The following is a 22,527-nucleotide window of genomic DNA, read 5'->3' as shown; positions in this document are numbered from 1 at the left end:
GGAACTATGTATGTTCCTAGTATGTTCCTAATGCTCTTAACTAGGGAGAGATGTCTCCAGCTCCCACTTAGAACATTCATCCCCAGTCCAATTTAGATTACATATTTCTTTCCATTCCAGCATAGCAAACTATTTTCCTACTATTCCACAAAGGCAGAAAAATGTCATTTTAGCAAGTTTTCTTCTAAAGTCATTCAAATATCAAGTTACATATGCACACCAATTGCTTGTACTCCAGTGTGGAAATCAGCTCTGTTCTCAACCCACTTCCCCAACTCACCTGTCCAGAGTATTCTCCTAGATAAAGGCACAAGAAAACTATCTTAGGGCTATCATTTACTGTAATAAAACAATACACCCAAGTCAACTTAGGAAGCATTTAGTCAGGGGTTTGCTTACAGCTTCCAAAGATACCATCATCACCAAAAGGGAGTATGTGTCAGGTAGGCATGGTGCTGGAGAACCTGAGATCTGCATCATGATCCACAGGCACCTTCTGAAACCTCAGACTCCACCTATGGTGACATATCTGCATCTAATTGTCTAAATCATACAGAACTTTAAATAAGATATTCATAAATATTAATCAATAACTGGCAGGTTACATTTCCTTGTGTGTGATCACTTTCATTTAAAAAGCACAAAACCCAGTGGATTTTCTTTTTTTTTCGTTTTTCGAGACAGGGTTTCTCTGTGTAGTCTTGGCTGTCTTGGACTCGCTTTGTAGACCAGGCTGGCCTCCAACTGCCTCCCAAGTGCTGGGATTAAAGGTGTGCGCCACCACTGCCTGGTTCCAGTGGATTTTCATAGGTAACTAAACTTAAATATTTGTTATTAGATCCTTCCTCTCCTTGAGGTCAATGATAGAATTCTAAATGAGAAGTCAATTAAATTTAAACAGTAATCCTCAATTAATGAATTGTGGCTGTGTCAGTCATGGGGTCTTCTAACTTTAAAAAATCCACAGATAGGCAGCATTATCCTCAAGACACAGGTAATTCAGAAGTGGGAAAGGTTAACTGGCTTTTCTAACTTCACAAGGGTGGAGCAAACTCCCGTACAGATGGTGCCCCACCCACTTATAACACAGGGCACCTCCTTCACACATAGCTGAGCTGTCTGTTTCTGCTCATAAGCTGCAAATCAAGTTCAAATTCATATTTTGAGCTCAGTTATTCTTGGTCTCAACACCTCATGAAAACATATCTGATGTCAGGAATTTAAAATTAACATTTGTGTAAAACTTATGTACTCATAATGTATGTGCTTTACTTAATGTTGAAAAAAAAAATCAAACACAAATAGCCACCCCTCCAATGCTTTAAATTGCCTGTTCATTGATAATAAAAATGAGAGGTCAGGACAGTATGGTATTCAGAATCGTTAATTTATTAATTCAAAGTTCACCAGTTTTAACTTTGAATTTTGTAGAAATTAGGTTTTATAAAATTAAAAGTAGATAAAGGGGTGTTGGGGTTTTGGATATAATTCTCTTCTAAGCCTGCTTAAATCTAAAATTTCTGTGATTATTAATAAGCTATGTCTTATTAAAATGAAAGTATTGTATGGAATATTAGTTATAGCTTATTTTGTTTAGACAACTAGTCAAATGGCAAACTTCTGAAAAACACGCATTAAAGGTAGCAGTTATGCAATGATGTTTTTAGTTACTTTATTTTAGAAAAACAAAGGTTTCCAATTGATGCCATAAGGCAGAGTATCACAATTCGACAAGTTAACAGTAATACACTTTCAAAAACCTTTATAGCTTAGTCCAAACTAGAAAATGTATTATTTCTACAATTAATTATTGTTTTTTCTCATTCTTGGGGCTCAGGCACATTCAGAAAAAATATATATTTATAAAAATAAAATGGCAAATTCAGTCCTGCCACTTAAGTCTTAACAGTCCACACTTAACAATTTCTGTGTAAGAATAGGTGAGTGGTTTCTCCCCTCCCCCCGTTCATCTCATCATGAAACACTGATGAAAATATTATTACTTTTCTTTTCTCCCTCAAAATAGGGTTTCTCTGTGTAGCCTCACTCCGAAGATCAGGCTGACCTTGAACTTACATGTATTGGCCTGACTCTGCCTCCGAGTGCTGGAAAATATTATTTTCTTAAAATAAAGAGCTACCAAGTCAAAATATTAGAAACATCATGAGCAATAAAACTGGGTAAAAACAAACAACACACACAATTGCTTCAGCTCTTCAAGAGACTTTTCCATTACTTTTACTCATTTGGCATCTTTTACATGAGTTCTAAACCAGGTTCCAAAAGTCCTCTGAGTAAGGAAGAAATCAAAACCTCTAGACCTAGTAAATCTCAAACAAATTTCAAACAATAGAAACTACAAAATATTGGTAAACACAACAAAGAGGAATTTCAGGGCAGAGGTGCTGGGGTTGCTGGGCTAAACATGCACATTCTCTGAAATACTCTTAAATGTTGTTGAGCACCAATGAGCTACGATTTTGAATTTCAGAAATCAGATCTTTACACATGAAAAAAAAAAAAGTCAGAATCCCACTTTCCTGAAAGGATTCTGTTGTTGGTTTTTAGCCATGGGAATTAGAGTATCAATCATTTACTAGATTATGAAGAGGGGTGCCTTGATTCTAAAGTATGTTCTCCTGATAAGCAAACAGTATTCAGAATGATAACACACTCAAGAGAAAAGCACATGAATGAACAAATTTTAGTTTTGTTTTGTTTTTATGTGAGCAACCTGACAATGCAAATAAAAATGTCCTTAAGAATAAACAAGTAAAAAAGAGTTTAATACAAAAAACTTTACTTACAATCCACATACACATTTTGTTTTATCCGATGCACATTTTAAAAGTATAAATAGACTATGAGGATCAGTATAAAGTTGTTTTGCAGCAGAGAACCAAAGGACTCATTCATAAAGAAAAATATTGCCGAAAACAAAGAATTAGCTTTGCACTTCTGTTCATTGATGCAAAGCTGTGCTTTAGTTATTCTTTTTTTCTTACTAAGAACTTATTTACAAGGGATGATTGACAAGACAAAATACATACATAGTTGACAGTGATGAACAATACTAAAATATACCGGTGGGACTTCCCATGTCTCTCTCCTTACTATACAGGATCATAAATGAGGAATCTCTATGCACTTCAGGTCTTTTCTCCTATAAAAAGGCTTGACCATTGGGCCCACTACCATGAACCTTCCTAAAGAATCATCTTTATTCTTTGGAGGAGCTTACTTTTCACAGTAACTTTTTTTTCGAGCCAGGGTTTCTCTGTGTAGCCTTGGCTGTGCTGGACTCCTTTGTAGACCAGGCTGGCTCCGAACTCAGCGATCCTCCTCCCTCTGCCGCCCAAGTGCTGGGATTAAGGGCGTGCGCCACCATGCACAGCTCACAGTAACTTTTAACAGTGCGTATCTCCAGTTTCCATTAGAGAATATTCTTTTATTTCCTAAAAATTCCCTGTGACTACATATTTATAACATTATCAATAAAGTTAATGATGATTAAATGTTAAAAATGGATGCTTTTGACTATGAAAAGGAACACTTGGACACAGACTATGATTAGCAATTCCCTAGCTCCAGACACACGTGTTTAAGTTCAGTGCTGATTAGTATTGCATCTGAGATCAGAAGCTCCCCTGGCAACCAAAGCAGAAGCCCCAAGAAATGTCACTGTTGGAACTACACACGATGTCTGTAAATGCACAGCGGATCCTTTTAACAAACCCTAAAGTAGTCAAAGAACAGAATCTAAACATTACCTAATAAAAAATCAGAAATTAGCTAAAACGAAGGCCTCAAAATTAACAAACTGATCTGTAGTAAACATATTATCACAAAATACCTACTGTTAGGCATGACTGCATTCTGATAAAACATGAGAGGTCGTGACTGTCATGGAGGCAAAGGTGAGGGGCTAGAGAAGAGAACTCTCTCTATCCATGATATCTGAGTTTAACATGTTGATTGTATCACTGATATATTATAGTCTCCCACAATAGAGGTGTGGCAGTAAATTTTAAATTATTAGTTTACATATCATAAAATGTAATTTGTATTTCTTATGAAAACATTCTTAATTAATAGAAATATTGTAAGTAATATCAAGCTATAAAATAAAAATGAAACAAAACAAAATACCAGGCTGCTTTGGCTAAAAGTGAGATGGCCTCTCTTTCCTGCAGTAGTGGACAGTGTGCTCTGCTAAACAGCACAGCTTCAGCCCCCACTCCACACATATCTTGGTCATTTTGTAAAGGTCAATTACAAGATCCTTCTCCTACTTCATGGTACCATATGCCCGTATCGTAATAATGCAATGGAGTTTAAGTAAAAAAGTAACATTTCTCCTTTAAAAACAACTAGTAAAATAAAATCATCATGCTATATATAAAATCACTACTTTTAAACTTAGAACTTTAAATTTGATAGATGGAAAAATTACCAGTTTCTCTTAAAATGTCTAAATTTTAAAGATTTCATCTGTTTATATAAACTTTATCCAAAATATAGGAGAATTGGTATAGTAGGTGAAAGTATTATTTCTCTTTGCAAAACACACATCTTCCACCTTAATGGTCAAGTTAAAATTCTGCCAAAGTTTCTTAACTTTGCCATAGAACACACACATAGACAGGTGTACAGACACTGGGCATCTGAACAATAGTTGACAGAACGATTTGACTTTGTTCTGGACAAACTCTTCATCTCTTTGCTCCAAACAGCTTCCATTTATGGAAGGATTACTTTAATTCATGCAGTTGTCAGCAAAATACAAAGAACATGTTCTCTTCTGTAAATAGATCATGATTAAATATCTAAATTCAATAAATACTCTTTAATAATTTGAAATCTTATCAAATATTTTCTTTCTGTGAAGTCTCAATCTTTCTTCTTTTCTAATACATCCTTGGGCTCTCGCACCGCAGGCACTAGAGACCCTCCACTGCTGGACTCCTGCTCTTTGTTCTCTTCTATCTGTTCTTGGTTTTCCATTTCGCTTTTGGACACTTCATATCGCTCTTCTATATAGCCTCCATCTGTGTCAGCTGTATAGATTCCATAGCACATGATACTGATGACACCCAGCGGCAGGCCAAAGAGAAAGCAGCCCATAAGTGGAGAGCTCTTGAATATAGACTGTGGGGAGAGAATTCAGTTGCACTTCAATGGAATTCTGACATAAAAAACATGATGTAAATTTAAAGCCACACAACTTTTCTCTCACTGTTACTGAACTCAGTTGCAATGAATAACTGTCAATACCTGAGCAGTATCTACCATGTTAAAGGCTCAATAAATAAAGCCCGATGTGGTGGTTCACATCTTTAATCCCAACACTCAGGAGGCAGAGGCAGGTGGATCTCTGTGAGTTCGAGGCCAGCCAGGTCTACAAAGAGGAGTCCAGGACAGAGAGGACTACAAGTGAAATCTTGACTTGAAAAACAAAAACAAACAAAAAGACTCCATAAACAAAAATTCTATGCTCATATATGCACATGTAAGTGTGCATGTGTGCAGAAATGGCTACAGGCAACAGGATAAGCAATCAAATAGTCTGATTATCAAGACCCTTCTTTTTCTCTTATCGCCTATAAATATCTCTTAGATGATTATTATCTATGTGTTAAACTCTAGGAAGTTGCTTGTGGGTTCTTTCTGGTAAAGAGTTAATATTCATGCTCATACACACACACACATACTTAAAGATTTATGTGTGTGTGTCTGTGTGTGTAGGTGCCTGGAGGCCAGAGGTATCAGATCTCCTGTAGCTGGAGTCATGGGAGATTATGAGCTGGGAACTGAACTTAGGTCCTTTGTAAAAAGTACCAGCTCTTAACTACAGAGCCATCTATTTACAGCCCTATACATACTCTCTTCACATGACATTCTAATATCTGAGTCATCTGGTTGTTAGTAAAGCTTTATTAATTTACTACTTCCTCTTATGTTATGTGCTATTTCCTCAGTTAGTGAATTGGTTTTACCACTAAGATTTATTTCATGGGTTGGGTCTGTTACTCTAAAAGAATACAGAGAACAAAAGGTAATTTTGGTTGATTCACAGAATAAGAGGTGGAAATTTGAGGATGAGTGAGAAAGAAGCAGAACACGACAATGTATGACTACTGACTCTAGCCCTAGAAAGCCTCAGCAATATTTAAAAGCCAGTAAGGAAAGTACTTCAGATGGGTGAGGTCTTCTGGTGAGTATCACTGGAAAAAGGAAAGAAGTGCTCAGAACTGATGGCTGTTGTGACACTGTGTAGTGGACTGAAGACTGTTGAGAGGATGTGTGGTCCTGAGTGAAAGTGAGGGCAGCTGTCAGACATAATACAAAGAGGACAAACCATTTAGGTGGAAACAGGATAGTGATAAACAGAAGGATGTTATGTATGGATAATTCAGATTACCCAAATTTATTCCTTACCAATAAGGCCACATTTTCATGGTTGCCTTTGCCTCAACAAATGAAAAGTGGCATGGAGCAAGACAGTTGGGATGAACAAATGAACTGTTAGAGAATTAATTCACATTTTAATTCTACAATTTAAGCCTGCCATATAAAGAAATAAAGTATTAAAGAAAGAAGGCAAGTTGAAAGAAACAGAGAGCAGACTGACAATGCCAAAATTTTCAGTTATTGAAGACACTAAATTAACTGCCAGAACTTACCACAATTGTAGATTTGGCATCAAATACTATTCTTTTCAATCTCTGCAAAATGCTATCACCTCCTTGGGCCTTTAATTTAATAAGAATAAGACAAGTTATACACATATTAGTAGTTCGTTATGTTACGTACATAAAAATATAGCTAGAAGTAAAATTATTGATTCAAAAAATATTATACCCTAGTCCCCAAAAATCATGTTAAATATTTATACCACTTATATATTCATGTTAAATATATATATTCCTACTTATCATGTTAACGTACTCTAAACAATTCATTCTTCCTTTACTTATAATCCTTGTGGCTTGCTGGAAGGTGGCCCACCCTCCCTAGGCTTGCACAAGCTCTGAGTTTCTCTGGCTGCTTAGCTACAGTGTGGCCAAAGACTTTCTTACTAAGTAGGAACATCCTCATGCAGATGGAGCTCAACAGATAGTGCTGAGATGAGTGCAGAGAAAAGTTCCTGGGGATATCAAACCTTGGCATCTAGCTACCCTAGAAGTCTAGACCATTCTTTGAATTGCTAAGCTATAGGACCAATGACATATCTGTTACAAGAGTCTGGTCAGGTTTCACTAACTCACAAACAAAAGGGCTCTCACTACTATAACTCAGTTTCTTTCAATCAAAACAACACTTCAACACAGTAACATATTGCTACTATGTGACTCAGGGAGCTTCCCAAAGTCTGTGTAAAACTGAAAAAACATGTAAAAAACAAAACAATAATTAAATTATCACTGAAGCAACAAAGACTCATTCTGACTTTTTTTAAAATTACTGAATTAAGATATGTTTTCACGACTGTTCAATGAGTTGCAGCCTAGTTTGAGAAATACTACAATAAGAATTACAGTAACAAAAAGAATAGAAAAAGGAAAAAATAAGATCACATAGTCTTTATGACAATTCTTTCACATGATTATTTTTAGAACTCTTTGCTGGAGCTCTGGTTCTCAATACATTTCTTTTTTTTTCTTTCTTTCTTTTTTTTTTAAGATTTATTTATTTATTATGTATACAGTGTTCTGTCTGCATGTACACCTTCAGGCCAGAAGAGGGCATCACATCACACTACATTACGGATGGCTGTGAGCCACCATGTAATTGCTGGGAATTGAACTCAGGACCTTTGGAAGAGCAGGTGGTGCTCTTACCCACTGAGCCATCTCTCTAGCCCCTCAATACATTTCTTGATGGTTTAAAAAACTGGTTTTCATAGTCTGGCTAACTTAATTCAGTTGTCCTTAATTCAACTGACTCCAAAGGGTCATGCCAGGAAAATTCTCTAAAAAAGCATTATTCCGGGTCACAAACCTCCTAATATCTCTACCAGCTCTAGAGGCCAAGAATACTTTCCCCATCACTGTGATAGGCAACAGTGTCCCAAATAACTCTTTGAGGACATTTGCCCCTGTGAGGCTCTAATAGGCTGACTGAATGAGGCAGGAGAAAGCAGTGGGTGGAAGCTGACTCCCTCTTCCCTCCAAGCAATGAATACCTACTCTTTTCAGGATCTAAGGTAAAGAACTGCTAGTTTCTCTTGTGCCTCTTTCCCTTCATCCCTCTGAAATGGATCTGAAACACTTACTGGTACTGTACCATCCAAAATGCTGTTAATGAACTGGACCATGTCACTGGCATCCTTAATATGTCGATCTAGCAAAAAGTACTGTTGGTTAGAAGTATTCAGTACAACTATGGTTGGGACTGTCAACTCACTAGAAAAAAAAATAAAAATTTATATTAAGCACAGCAATAATAAATACTCTAGCGCTCAATTACATCTAAGTAGCTATAGTTAGAGAAGAAAAGAGATTTTTAATATCTTTACCTCTGTGGTTTACAGGAAGCTTTCAAAGTTTGTATAAACTTTACCATTAATCAAGATTGCATGAAAATATTCTAAAAACCAACACCTAAGTGATTAAAAGTGCTGTGCAAAGTATACATTTCTGCACAGTACTATACAGAATACTAATAACATTTAACTCTACCTCAGATGGTACTCAGAAACCCCAACAGGCAAGAGAGTGGTCTCTGGAACCACACTGTTTGAATCTGGAGCTTTCTCTTAACACTGCAGCATGTTAGTCAAGAACTTTAGCTTCTTACATGTAAAGCTTTTTTCTTATAAAATATGGAAACCAATAGTACCTAACTTGCTACACAATCACATGAGAAAATTCAAGCTAACCCTTCAGAATGGTTCCTTGTATACACTGAGTAAACATACATGTTAAATAAACACTATTGTGAATTCTCTGTAGTCTCCTGTCACTCTACCCAACAAGAGGACACATATATTTTCCAATGTACTTAAACATTCACCAGGCAGGTCACACCTTGGCACTTAAGCCCTGCTGTCATGGGCTTGAATATGAAATGGCCTGGAAAGGCTCGTGTGTGAAGGCCCCCAGCTGGTGACATCATCTTTGTAGGCAGAGGAGTCTTCTACAGTTAAGCTGGCTAGATCTATCAAGTCACTGGTAACATGACACTGAAGGTTTCTCCTGCTTCCTTTTCTCTTCCTCTACTTTTACTTCTTAGTCACCTAAGGTGAGGAGTATCAGCCATACAATTCCTGCTGCCACGATGATCTGCCTCATTCAGACTGAAAGCAGTAGAACCCACCAACACTGACTGAGACTTACATACCAAAATAAATTTTACCTCCTTTAAAACGTTTCCCTCAGGTATTTGTCAAAGACAAAAAAAACTAAAACACACCCTTCAAACCTAACAACTTAAGCTGACTATGATGTTGTGACTGTAATTTGAGCTAAGATCTTACAACTGACTAAACTACGAATTAAATGCTTACCTACTGCTAGATACTATCATCGTGGATTATGATGTTAGTTATTGGAGCAAAAGTGCTGCGGAATGCTGCAAACATTTAAAAAATGAATCTATCAACTTAAATGGTCTTATCAAAGTCCCTATCATATACTGAAAAAAAAATGAATTTCCATTATAGGGTTATACAAAATATCTTTCCTCTTAGGTTTATACAAGATCAACTTTACAACGTCTATACACAATAATTGTTCTATGAGCAATAGGAAATTTATAAACAATTGTTTTCCTTTCTTTTTTTTTTCTTTTTCTTTTTTTTTTTAACATTATTAAAACTTTAGTGCCATTTGGGAAACAATGTGGAAGAGGGATGGAAGTGGAAATGGGAAAAAAACATAAACTCTAAAGAATGGGGAGTTGTGCTGCAAAAAGATGAGTGCTGTACATAACACAGCTGCTGCAACTATGAACTCAATGAACATGTGGTTCTCTGTGTAAGCCCTGCATGAGACTGGGTCTGTCAGCATTTCATCATGCACAAAGAAGGGGCCTACGAGGTCCTGTCTCTTCCTGTGTGATTACTGGTAGTTAGTAGCTTTCGGGTCAGGAGGTTATAATTTTCTTCAGTGAAGTTACCAATAACCTATCACACACTTATGCAAACAACTCAGACTTATTGGGCAGAAGTGTTTCAGAGAAAGATGTGGGGGAGAAAGGGAGGGAAAGATGGTTAAAAATATCTAAAATTTATTCTACACTTGCATGAATCTGTCAGTGAAATTTTATTTATTTATTTATTTATTTATTTATTTATTTATTTATTTTCTCAAGATGGTTTCTCTATGTAGCTTGGACTTACTTTGTAGACCAGACGGGCTTTGAACTCATAGCGATCCACCTGCCTCTGCCTCCGACTACCACACCTGGTGTGAAATTTTAAAATTTAAAGAATACCCTCTAACTAGATAGGACTCATAGTGGAGGGATGGGAACACCAGCCCACCCATAAAAACTTCGACCCCAAATTTACCCTGCCTACAAGATGTGCAGGGATAAAGACAGAGCAGACACTGAAGGAAAGTCCAACTACAGCCTTGTACCACCCCATGGGAGAGAGCCAACCCCTGACACTATTAACAATATTCTGCTATGTTTGCAGACAGAAGCCTAGCATAGCTGTCCTCTGAGAGGCTCCACTGAGCAGTGGATTGAAATGGGATGTAAAGAAAATTAAGAAAAAAAAAAGAACAAAGAAAAAATACTGTCAATTACTTCAAGCATCTTCGATTATTGCATGTGGAAGTCAGACAACTCTCAGGATTGGGCCTCTTCTGAAACCTTGTGGCATATGGGGATCAAACTCAAGTTGTCAGGCCTATGAGGAAGTGGCTCTACTCAGTGAACAACCTTACCAGCCCACAATAACTTATTAAAATATGTATTATAAAAACTATAAATTTACCTATTATAGAATGATTTGAAAATGTTATTATGTTGAAGTGGGAGACAATCTTTATAGTAAAGAATAAAATTAAATCTTAATAAATTCAAAATACAGGATTTATAAAATAAAATCAGACATTTATTGGGGGGATGTCAGCATCAGAAAATGACAGAAAGTGCTTTTTGGTATGTTTTTTCCAGCTAATTAAGTCGCTCTCCATCTCTCAAAATTAGTAATATCAAAGTGGAAAAACCATCAATACTTTACTTACTCCATCAGCAAGGTGTTTATATAGTCATTTCCATCCATATGGCCAAACTGAAAATCTCTGTAAGACACAAGCAACAACAAAGAGAAAGAAGAGAAAGAGCACAATATTGGATTAAGAGAAAAAAGGTACACACCACAAACTAGAACTTGTAAGCACATAAACTTCCAACACTGAACATGGAACCCCTGACATTTACACCAGAGTGTTTTCTACTCAGTTTTGATAAGCAAATACACAACCAACAAACTGGACATTTCACCTCACTATACATGTTTAAAAGACAGAGAATGAAATGTGCTGCAAGTAAAATACATTTAAAGAAAGTGAGCCAGGTGTGGTGGCACACGCCTTTAATCCTAGCACTCAGGGAGGCAGAGGCAGGTGGATCTCTGTGAGTTCAAGGCAAGCCTGGTCTACAAGGAGAGTTGCACATAGCGAGGACCATTACACAGAGAAACCTTGTCTCAAAAAACCAAAAAAGAAAAAAAAAAGTGGATTTACTGTGAAATAGGATCACTCAGAAGAGGTCAGCTACCATGTACCATGAGAATTGCACAATGAACTTTTAGTAGATTTTATACAAAGAAAATAATGAATCCTCGAGGTTTCTCTTGCTGTTTTGGTAGCAGCAACAAACATAAAAAAATGAAATACAGCAAAAATTCTTATTCCTAAGTAACTTTTTACATTTCATTAGTATTTTGAGTTTTTTTTTTACAATCACTTTCCTGGCATGTGAGTGTTCATTTAAATTGTTTCAAATTTGCAAATTTATGTGAATATTTTTCTACCATAAAACATGTGTCAAACACTCTCAGGAAGTAGGAATGGGATGAATTATAAATGACTGGGTGCAGCAGCTTCTCCAACTTTTAAGATGTGGCATAGATATGTCCTCATGCTGACTGGAAGCTCCAGGTCAATTAATTCTTGATTTACCTTTCAAAGTATGAGATATGATCTCTCTTATCTGAAATGCTGGGGCCCAGAAGTGTTTGACATTTCTGAGTTTTCATGGTTTGGATTTGCGTACAATGAGCTCCCTAGGGCAGGGACCCAAATGTTCAGTACAGAACTCATGCAGAGTCTTTGGTTGGTGCTTCAGTCTCCAGGCTGGCGCTGTCAGTTGGCTCTGTTGGTCTTCTTGGGGTGCTCCTGTCACCTCCAGGTCCTTTTCCCCTTCCCCCTTTTCCACAAGAATTCCTGTACATTGCCTTGTGTTTGGCTGCGACTGTTTCTAACTGCTACTGGGTGGAGCCTCTCAGAAGACAACTATGCTAGGCTCCTGCCTGCAAGCAAATCTTTAGATAAGAATATCTTTAATAGTGTCAGGGCTGGCTCTCTCCCATGGGTGGGTCTTAGGTTGAGCCAAGCACTGGTTGGACATTCCTTCAATCTCTGCTCTATCTTTATCCCTGCACATCTCTCCCTACACAGATGTAGCTGATGGGCAGCTCAGGCTTTCTGTGGGTCCACTAGTAAGAGGAGTGGGGGCTCTCTCTGACATGGACTCTGTTGGCTGTTGTTTGATCATTTCCCCCTGGTGGGACAACCTTAGCAGGCCACAGGGGAAGAAGACACACTTAGTCTTGATGTGATTTGATGAGCTGGGATAGAAGGGAAGGAGGCTCCCCTTTTTTGAGGAAGAGGGGATGGGGGAGGGAGGAGGGGGAGGGAGCGTGGGCCTGTGAGGAGAGGAGGGATGGGGCTATGACAGGATATAAAGTGAATTAAAAAAAATACAGAACTCATTTTTCCCTCCTCATATATACCTTATACACATGCCATGAAGGAAGTATCACAATTCTTTAACATGACTTTGTGTTCTGACCACTATCATGGGAAGGCAGGTGTGGAATTTTCCACTTAGTGCTGTGTCAGAGCCCATGCATTTAGACCTTAGAGCATCTAAGATGCCAGCCTTAAATTTTTGAGATTAGGGATCTTAACTACTTTTAATTTACTTCACTGATAAACCGAATTAAACAGTGACAAACTTTCAAACAAAGTCAACTTTTCAGAAAACATGCACATACCTATGGAAGTGGTCTCTGAAATCTCTAGCAACTTCTTGAACAATTGACTTTAATCTGTAGAAGAATAAATACATAAATATGTCACCTCTTCAATTAAAAGGTTTAACTATCCCATTACAACATCTGTTGCAAGACACTATGTAGACTACACAAAGCTGGCATGGCATTTGAAGCTAAAATCTGTTTCAAAGCAACTATACTTGGTATGCTCAAGTGATGTGTTTTTCTCATCAATGACTGCAATAGCCACAAGCTTTCCTGAAATTAAGAATAGTATCTTTCATTTCCTTGAATTGAGAAAAACATAACTCACATAACCCATACTTGTCAAATATTACTTCTGATACCAGACTATGTTTCTAGATTCCAATCATCATTTACGCATTGGTGGTTCAGTGGTAGAATTCTCACTTGCCAATCATTATTTACACATTACATAAAATTAAGCCAACATATTTGCAGCCCAGACCAGTAAATTAGTCAACTTCAAATGATACATTTCTTCTACCTCTAGGAGGTAAATATTAATAATTTTATTTTAATTTCTCTAAAATTATTTTATGCAAACCAACAACGTAATGAAATATTTTGTCAAAAGCTACACCATAAAGAAGACATTGCCAGATGTGGTGGTACATGCCTTTATCCCAGCACTCAGGAAGGCAGAGGCAAATGGATCAATGTTAGAGGCCAGCCTGGTCTACAATGTGAATCCAGGATAGCTAAGGCTACACAGGGAAACACTGTTTTGAAAAAGCAGCAGCAGCAACAACAACAACAACAACAACAAAAAAGACATTGATTTAAAAACATTTACTAAAAATTGCTAATAAGCCCTAGTAGTTTATAACACTAAGGAAATTATTTTTTGCATAGCCATTTCCTCTGTTACAATTTCACCAGTGATGGCATACAGAATCAAATTGAGTGACACTACTTTTGAAGTATAAGTAAAACAGTAAGTTATATGCCTACTGACAATGTTCAGGAGGGTAGAACAATGTAATAACAGTAGTGTTCGGGGTGCTGACGTGGGTTATGTTCTCAGCACTGTACCAAGCAGGGAGAATAAAAGTGAGATTACACTCTCTAATACTTATTTAACTGAACATAAGCAAACTCCCATTTATTTTAGGAAAGCAAGTTTTTCTGACTTATGAGGAAAAATTAAATGAATTTATATACATAAACATACTTGAGTATAGTTTCACTCGAGGTAGAAACACAAATGTAGGAATAAGTTAAAAACCAAACCAAACCAAACTAACCAAACCAAAATCCCCCCCCCAAAATCCCAAAACCAAAAAATTAGCATCATTTACATTATTTTCATGCTTTTCCTAATCTCACCCTGCATAATACATCTCTAATACATCTACATAATCTTGATTCACTGTTAGCTTTTTGTTGAAAACATCATCTATAAGAATTATTTCATTTCTTGAAATATTTCATGTACTATTCAGTGCTTAATTTTTCATTTTGTTTTTTTCTTATTCTTCTTTCCCCCCAAGACAGGGTTTCCCTGTGTAATAGAGTCCTGGCTGTCCTGGACTCTCTCTGTAGATCAGGCTGGCTCGAACTCACAAATATCCATCTACCTCTCTGCCTTCTGAATGCTGGCATTACAGACGTGTGCTACAGCACCTGGCTTCAGTGCTTAATTTGAATTGTGTCTAATTTTCAAATGTTTCTTCCCTATTGCTGTATTTCCATTTCATGATCATGAAACTGTGAGAGGGAACACATGTGGTAACAACATATAGATGTCCCACCTTTAGTGGGGTCTAAGCCTATACAATACTCTCCTAATAAAGTAAGCTTCTTATAATTTTTAAACTTTTATGTGTGGCTAACTCTTATATTTCTATTTATTTTTCTTTCTTTGTCATTTTCTATCATATGACCTTAAGAAATGAACAGTATGACTGATTCCCACTCACAAGTAACAGCAGACCTTAGGAGACAGTGAGAAGGCTTCACTTTAACTTGTAGCTTCATGGTTTTTGTTTGTTTGTTTTTGGTTTTGGTTTTTTATTCCCTTATTCTTGAATCATTCAGGCCCTTGTCTTCCTCATCACCATCAGGTGTTAGTAAACCTCTTTGGCTACACTGATCCTCATATGAAAGTATATATCCGTGGTACTCTTAAGTCTCAACTCTTAGAAAGCAGAACTAGAAAACATAAGTGTACTTTAATTAGGAAATGCAGCTTTAAAAGAACCAGTAAATAAGCACTCAAAGAAAAATTCTGTAATGAAGCGGAATGGCCATATGCTTGTTACCTGTGTCACCAAGTTCATACAAAAGGAAGCCATCCACAGTAAGGTAGTTCTGAAATCTCTCCCTGCTGATCCATGTGGACAGATCGCCATCTTCATACTCTTGAAACAAAGCAAAGGAAATACATCAGCGTACAAGGCAGCTGTAATGTCTCAATTCAGCAAAGTGATAACGTATCTAAAACAGTATTATAATTATAAAAGCTTAAGCTGGTTCTTAGGTAGTTTATAGTTGCCTGAATTAAGGGCCTCTTAGCAGGTTTAGAATAAGAGATTTGAAGGCTGAGTCTAGATACTGCTAGACATTTTAACTTGGGAGAAAAAAGAAAACACTCTTCTTTAAAAATACATAAAATAGTAACAATGGTCAAGTATACATTGAACACTTCTAGTAGCATTTTCTTAACCAAAAAGAAGGTAGGTACAGACAAATATATGGGTTCTTTCCTTTCTCCTCTTTTCATGTATGCAAGTTCTTCTCAAGTTCATTTGACTGATGATGACTATAAACATTCAAAAACTATCTCCTGAATGAATGCACTTTGATGTTTCACTGTATAGATCACCTTATCTAATACTCTAATGATGTAGGACAGTCATGTATCTGCCACACTATCCCCTGTATAAATTAAAGGACAGAAATAACTATGCAACATTAGGTGGGTAACGCAGGACATCTAATGTATAGCACTAGTGATAATTATGTATCAAGTTAGTTCAATTGAACACAATGACAAAAATTAGAGATGTGTAGTTTTCTCTGCAGTTATCAAGACATAAAATATAAGAAAATATCAAAACATGTTCCTTTACTAAATCAAGGAAAATAATTTTTTTCTTCAGTGGTCCAACAATCAAGTGGTTACCTAAAAAAATATAACCCCCATTTTTAAAAAGAAGGATAGTGAAACACAGTGAAAAAATTTCATTAGGATTTGCTTTGAATTACTTCAAAAGAAAAACAATAAAACTGAAACAACTACAGTAAGGTCTTGTTAACCATTTATGAGTATGAGGGTTTTATTATATCTTTCTTTTTATGATGTATGGATGATATAAAAATAAAATTTAAATAAAGTATTTTCTGACAGAGGGGGAGAAATACCTAAAGAAGGTAAAGAGTTTCATTCTGCTGAGGATATTTTATTTTATCAGTGTGTGATGAAAGCTAACTATCCTCCTAAAATTAAGTCTGAACATTTTAATGTATAGAAATTGAATAGATTATTTCTTAAAGTGGCAAATAATTACACACACACACACACACACACACACACACACACACACATCAATGGAAGCAACTAAGAATGAAGTACATTGTTGGAAATCTACTGAAGGATTAAAAGATGATTCTATCAAATGTGATACTTTGTAAGTGGCAGCACTTACACAATATTTTATAAATGCCTGCTTATAACAATGTTTTAATTATGAAAGGCCTTATGTGAGTTAAAGCTTTGAAACTTACCATCATAAACAAAGTAAGTGTTGTCCTTGAAAACAAGCACAGCAGGAATCTCTTTCAGTGTCAAATACTGCAGAAAAACATCAGAAGTTTGAAATTTTAACGCCAATAATTCAATTAGTACCTGTAATAGCATGATCTGGTGCTTTGTATTTGATTGCGAATTATTTTGTTCCAGAGATCTGCTTGCTTTCTCTTACAAGCACATTCTCCGGTACATCTTCCCTTACTGTGTAAATCTTGCTCTACCTAATTTAAAGGTGATTCGTTAAAAAAAACCGCTGAAGCCAGGTGTGGTGGCACACACATTTAATCCCAGCACTTGGGAGGCAGAGGCAGGCAGATCGGATCACTGTGAGGTCAAGGCCAGCCTAGTCTACAAAGTAAGTCCAGGACAGCTAAGACTACACAGAGAAATCTTGTCTTGAAAAACCAAACCAACCAAACAAACAAACAAAAACCAAACCAAACCAAAAAACCAAAACCAAACAAACAAAGCAAACAAACCAAAAATCAAAAACCAAAACAAAATGCTGAAGCCTGGGCAGGGCAGAAGTGAGAGGTGGAGCTAAGGTTCATGGGGAGGAGATAGGAAAAGAAGCAAATGGCTTGGAGGAGCAGCTCTAATGATGGAGCAAAGCAGCCCAGGTGAGAAACACGTGCAAGTATTTATGATTTATGGATGGGAAGTAGCCCAGATAGGAATTATTAGAGCAATTGGCATAGGATATGGGACTGGGAGATGAAGGGTAGTTGAGAGGGGAAATATTTGCTCAGCCCCAGGTAAAATAAGGCTTATCTAAAATCTATCAGGTGTCTGTGTACTTATTGATTTGGTAGCAGGTTAGAGAATAATACCACCATAACAATTACAGGCTTTTAATAATAAACATTATTAACCATTTTTATTTTCTACATTAAGTACCTACAATTAATTTCAAAAGCATTGAAAAAAACTAGGAAATAACCCCTCACCCACACTACTGAAGACTAGAAAGAGTACAATCTTAAATTCAGCTAAATTTTATGTTTTCAGATACCTCCCTGGAAGCATGCTGCCTGACATAAGAAAAGACAAGGACCACTCTTAAGAGTTTCTGTAAGACCATGGATAATATTTTGAGTAGGAAAAGATGGAGGAATTCTGGAGCACAGAGCAGTAGGACCAATGCTTTAACAGTCTACCTAAGGATATCACTCCCCAGTACTCATCAGCTTTGTGATACTCAGTTACTTCATCTAGATTCAACTGCCTCAGCCTAGAAACTTAAAGCCAATGACAACATCTACCTCCCAGGATAATTATGGATGACATTAGGCAACAAGTACTCTCCAAACTACTTTTTAAATACTATTGGCATTCATAAGGAATCATCTAAAAGTACCTCCTTCTATTTTGTATGTATTTCAAACAGGTAAAATTATGAAAAATTAGGCTAGGCAATTACCCATGAGTATATGTAACCCAAAAGTAACAGTGACTGGATTCAGGTACATCTCAGCACAGAGGCAATATGATAAATGATCTTGCTACATTGTAACTAAAAATTACATAATACTATCATAATATCGGGTAGTAAAAAAGCTCTCAATCATGACTAGATTTGCCTGTTCTTGGCCACTCACCCACAAAAATGTTAGGAAGTTTCTGTTAGCATGAGGCATTGCTCCCTTCCAAAGCAATGAAGTGGCCTTTCTTGGAAGGACTTACAGCAGATAATCCATTTCCATATCTATCTCTTCCTTACATTCCATGGCGTTTACATTACAGGAGGTGCTGGTCTGCTCTCTATTGTTTTAGTTTTTTCTTTGTTTTTAAAATATAAAGTCTCATTGTAGCCCAGGCTAGCCTTGAGCTCCTGCCTCTATTTCCAGTTGTATAATAAATATCATGTACAGCTAATTCTTTAGCTTCAAAGAGATAGTGGTTACACAACTATTTGCATGTGCCAAAAATAACACATCTGTACACCAAAATGGAAGGATCTGACTGTAAAATATAAAAATTAATACTTAGATCTAAAAAAAGGAGAAATGACAAATTAAGGGTATGAACATTATGTGCTCTGAAAAAATAATATGTCTTCTACCAAAATAGGTAAACTGGAGTGGATTTAGATTGGCAAAAGTAGAGGTTCTTTAACATATTGAAAACATTTCAGAATTTCCATTGTAACATAAAAACCTATGTACTAAAGCAGTGGTTCTCAAGCTGTGGTCGTGACCCTTTTGGGGTCAAACTACCACTTCACAGGGATTGAATATCACACATTCTGAATATCAGACATTTACATTTTAAGGTTCATAACAATAGCAAAAATTATAGTTATGAAGTAGCAATGAAAATCATTTTATGGTTGGGTTACCAAAACATGAGAAACTGTATTAAAGCATCGTAGCATTAGGATGGTTGAGAACCAGTGTGCTAGAGTACACTCTAAGTTATTTCATATTCACCTGCTTATTGACTCCCAAGTTCAAAGGTTAAGTGATCTGTGAATCTACTTTCACAACATTGTGCTCTTAGCACTTTCAAATGAACCGACTTGAGTTCCTTATGAACTTCACCTTCATTATACATGCTGTAAAATATACAACAAGAATTGTCTTCTGCTTGCTTCTATACCCTTCTCACAGTGATATAGGAAGACTGGCTACTGTGCTGCTGTTCAAATATGCAAGTTATGCTCTTGTCTTGGGCATTTGAATTATCTCCTCTTTTCTGATATTCTATCCATAGACCTGTGTGAGGCTCTTTCACATCAAGCAGGCTTCAGTTCAAATATTTTCTGCTCACACCTCCCTCTTTCCTTACCTTTTTGGATCAAAAAAATTAAACAGCTGTCCATCCCTACATATCCCAACTCTCACAATGTCCACTTACTTTTGGTAGCATCTCTGGAATCTTGTTTTTGTAGTATTTATTTACTACTGGGTGTGAGGGGCCAGGAGTAGACTGCATTTGCAACAATACATAATTTATTACTTAAAAGCACCTTTGGGGTTTGATATATATCACTGCTTACCAATATTATTTCATAAAGAAAGAAGGTCACCAATGTAATGTAACCACAATCTCTAAGTGCCATGATTGTGGAAGCATTGGTTCATGAATTATAAACAGTCTGACATCAGTAGTAAAAAACTTTTCATACAACATTACAAATAAATCTGACATGTAGAACCAAATCAAAATTCATTAAATCAAATATTAAATATTACATTAGGAACCACATCTTCTGAGGCAGAAAAGAAGTATGTATACACAATTAACTCTGAAGCAGCATCTATGTATTTCTCCTATAATTTGAACAGAAAAAGGATATCTTAAACATTAAAGATAAAAATTTATTCCTTATTTAATAATCCAATTAACTATAATATACTATAAAGATTTCCTACCATGTTACCTTTCAGTGAAATAAGACACTATAACTAAAACAAATGTACTGTTGTGAAGGCAAACCACCATTGCAACTAAGTGATCCTACCCTCCCCTTCAAAAAGAGTTGATGAATTATAACACAAAGTCGACTCAGGTTTATTAATAGAGATTAGCAATGATGATTAATGATGATGGTGGTGACAATAAGAAAGGTATACACAAATACACATATACATTAAGTAAACTTAAGCACAGTGCTTTGCTTTAAAGAGGTAACATCTGAACAACAGTTTTCAGTCTTTCACTTAAAGTACGAAAAAGTGATGCAAAATTAAATAAACTGCTCAGTAACATTAAAAAAAAAACTAAGGCAGGCAAGCTTTATCCTAATTTCACTTAATTTCAATTTGATAATTTCATAATTGTAAATTTAGTAAGAGAGACTAAAGAAAGTGTTTTCATTGTGAAAAATAGATAAGCTAAAATATTTTGCTTCAAAGTTTTGGAAGAATCATAGCTGCATAGCAAACATAAAATTACAACATGTCTGTTCATGTGGAAAAAAAAGATAATGTCATACTTTTAAGGGTGATTCTCCACCAATATAAACAAAAAATACACGGTGCCTCTTCCGTACATGGTCGAACATTTGTTGACTTGGAAGAGGTCGAATCAGAGCCCTGTGTGAAAACAAAACAAATGGTAGTGAACTAAAGATAGAGCACAATTCATTCTTATGGGACATGTTTTAGCAATATATTATCTGCACTTATGTATATCACCAAACCCACTCAAGTAAAATTTCAGCCTATGGTACTTGTGTACTACATAGTAAAATTCTATGTAGTATGCAAAATTAAATCTGACAGCTTCAAATCATTTTAGACATCATCGACACTATTTTAAATTAGTGAGATATAGAATGATCATCCATTTATAGTCCTTGGCTAAAAGCAAGACAATTCACCTGAGAATTCTTTCCTTTTCAAAAGCATACTTACAGAAATAGTATCCCAGGAGTCAACAAGAGTTAATATTTATATAATATGTGTCAATTTAAATACTACATACTTCTTAAGTACCCTATAGAGGTCAAAGTCCCAAGCTTCTAATTTATATTACTATTTATTTTCAGAAAAATAAAATGGAAGCACAAAGAGAAAGCTTTCCTACAAAATTTAATAAACAGTCATTTTTAAAACAAATGGATAAATGAATGACAATAAAGGTTACTATAAAACATATCACTTATAAAGTTAAGAGATAAAATAAATGCTTTCTTTTTAAAAATATGGTATAGATTATCATACTTTTAGTCGACAAAACTTATAAAATAAACAGAACCTATTTTGCGAAGTGAACACTTTCAAAACACACAGTTTTTAAGGTCATTGCATCATTCTCCCGAGCCTCTGCTTCAACCCTTCATAATTAACCAGCAAGTGATGCAACTCTAAACTGAGTCATGAAATCTCCCCTACTCCAGAGGCACTCTCACATCAGGAGAATCTCTTCTTACAGTTAAAGAAAAACGCAATCAATAACTGCCAAACATAAAACTACCTGAAGCCACAGGAGAGTCAAGTGTATACCACTAGCCTCATTTACCTCAAATAAACGTGTTTCAAAATTTATTTATTTACACAGTAAATGAAGAGAAATATACAATCAAAATGAGAAAATACAATTGAAATTACATATAAGAGTCACAAACTATAACAAAGATCATTCCTAAATCTGTGCATTTACACAAATATTTTGAGGCTTAATTTTACACCACGAACCTATCCTGTTTCAACCTCAAGCTATTTATAATTACCAATATATCCTATTAAGCTAATAAAGTGTGTAGAACTTTAAAGCCAATATAAATTGATCTTGACAAGTGCTCTTCACAAAGCATATTACAAATATAATTATAAACACTGATATTCTTTACACATTAGCAAGATGTAGATATCTTGTTTTTGAAAAATCACATTCAAATCAGCAAGAACTGCTTGTGAAGGATCTACTTCCTGATCAGCAATAAGTCAAAGATTGGTAATTCAGTGCAAATGGCTCACTGGGTTTTAACTATGTCACTAGCTAAGCAAATACTGCCAGAATACTTTGCAGGTAGCATTGAAAAAAAATGTGATGGTAAAGAAAATTAATTTAG

General features: G+C 35.9%; 1 protein-coding gene across 6 annotated transcripts in view; it reads right to left on the bottom strand.

Moving 5' to 3' along the window:
- Window positions 1-1,647: 1,647 nt before the first annotated feature.
- The window catches only part of LOC311599889 (protein disulfide-isomerase TMX3-like), a 34,360-nt gene continuing 13,480 nt past the window's right edge, over window positions 1,648-22,527 (bottom strand). For 4 of the 6 annotated variants that reach the window (XM_084785974.1, XM_084785973.1, XM_084785971.1 and 1 more), the window contains 9 exons: window positions 20,947-21,046; window positions 16,985-17,051; window positions 15,520-15,618; window positions 13,435-13,492; window positions 13,235-13,288; window positions 11,199-11,255; window positions 8,276-8,405; window positions 6,684-6,752; window positions 1,648-5,148 (listed from right to left, as the gene is read on the bottom strand). In XM_084785974.1, coding sequence (XP_084642100.1) covers window positions 4,891-5,148; window positions 6,684-6,752; window positions 8,276-8,405; window positions 11,199-11,255; window positions 13,235-13,288; window positions 13,435-13,492; window positions 15,520-15,618; window positions 16,985-17,051; window positions 20,947-21,046 — 892 coding nt within the window. In that variant the 3' untranslated portion in view covers window positions 1,648-4,890. Of the gene's footprint in view, window positions 5,149-6,683; window positions 6,753-8,275; window positions 8,406-11,198; window positions 11,256-13,234; window positions 13,289-13,434; window positions 13,493-15,519; window positions 15,619-16,984; window positions 17,052-20,203; window positions 20,282-20,946; window positions 21,047-22,527 lie in introns of all 6 variants that reach the window. The other 2 variants (XM_084785976.1, XM_084785972.1) reach the window with 2 other exon arrangements.

Source organism: Acomys minous, assembly GCF_964271855.1.
Source record: "Acomys minous genome assembly, chromosome: 6".
NCBI lineage: Eukaryota > Metazoa > Chordata > Mammalia > Rodentia > Muridae > Acomys > Acomys minous.
The sequence above is the reverse complement of the archived record's forward strand: the minus strand, read 5'-3'. Positions and strand labels throughout refer to the sequence as shown.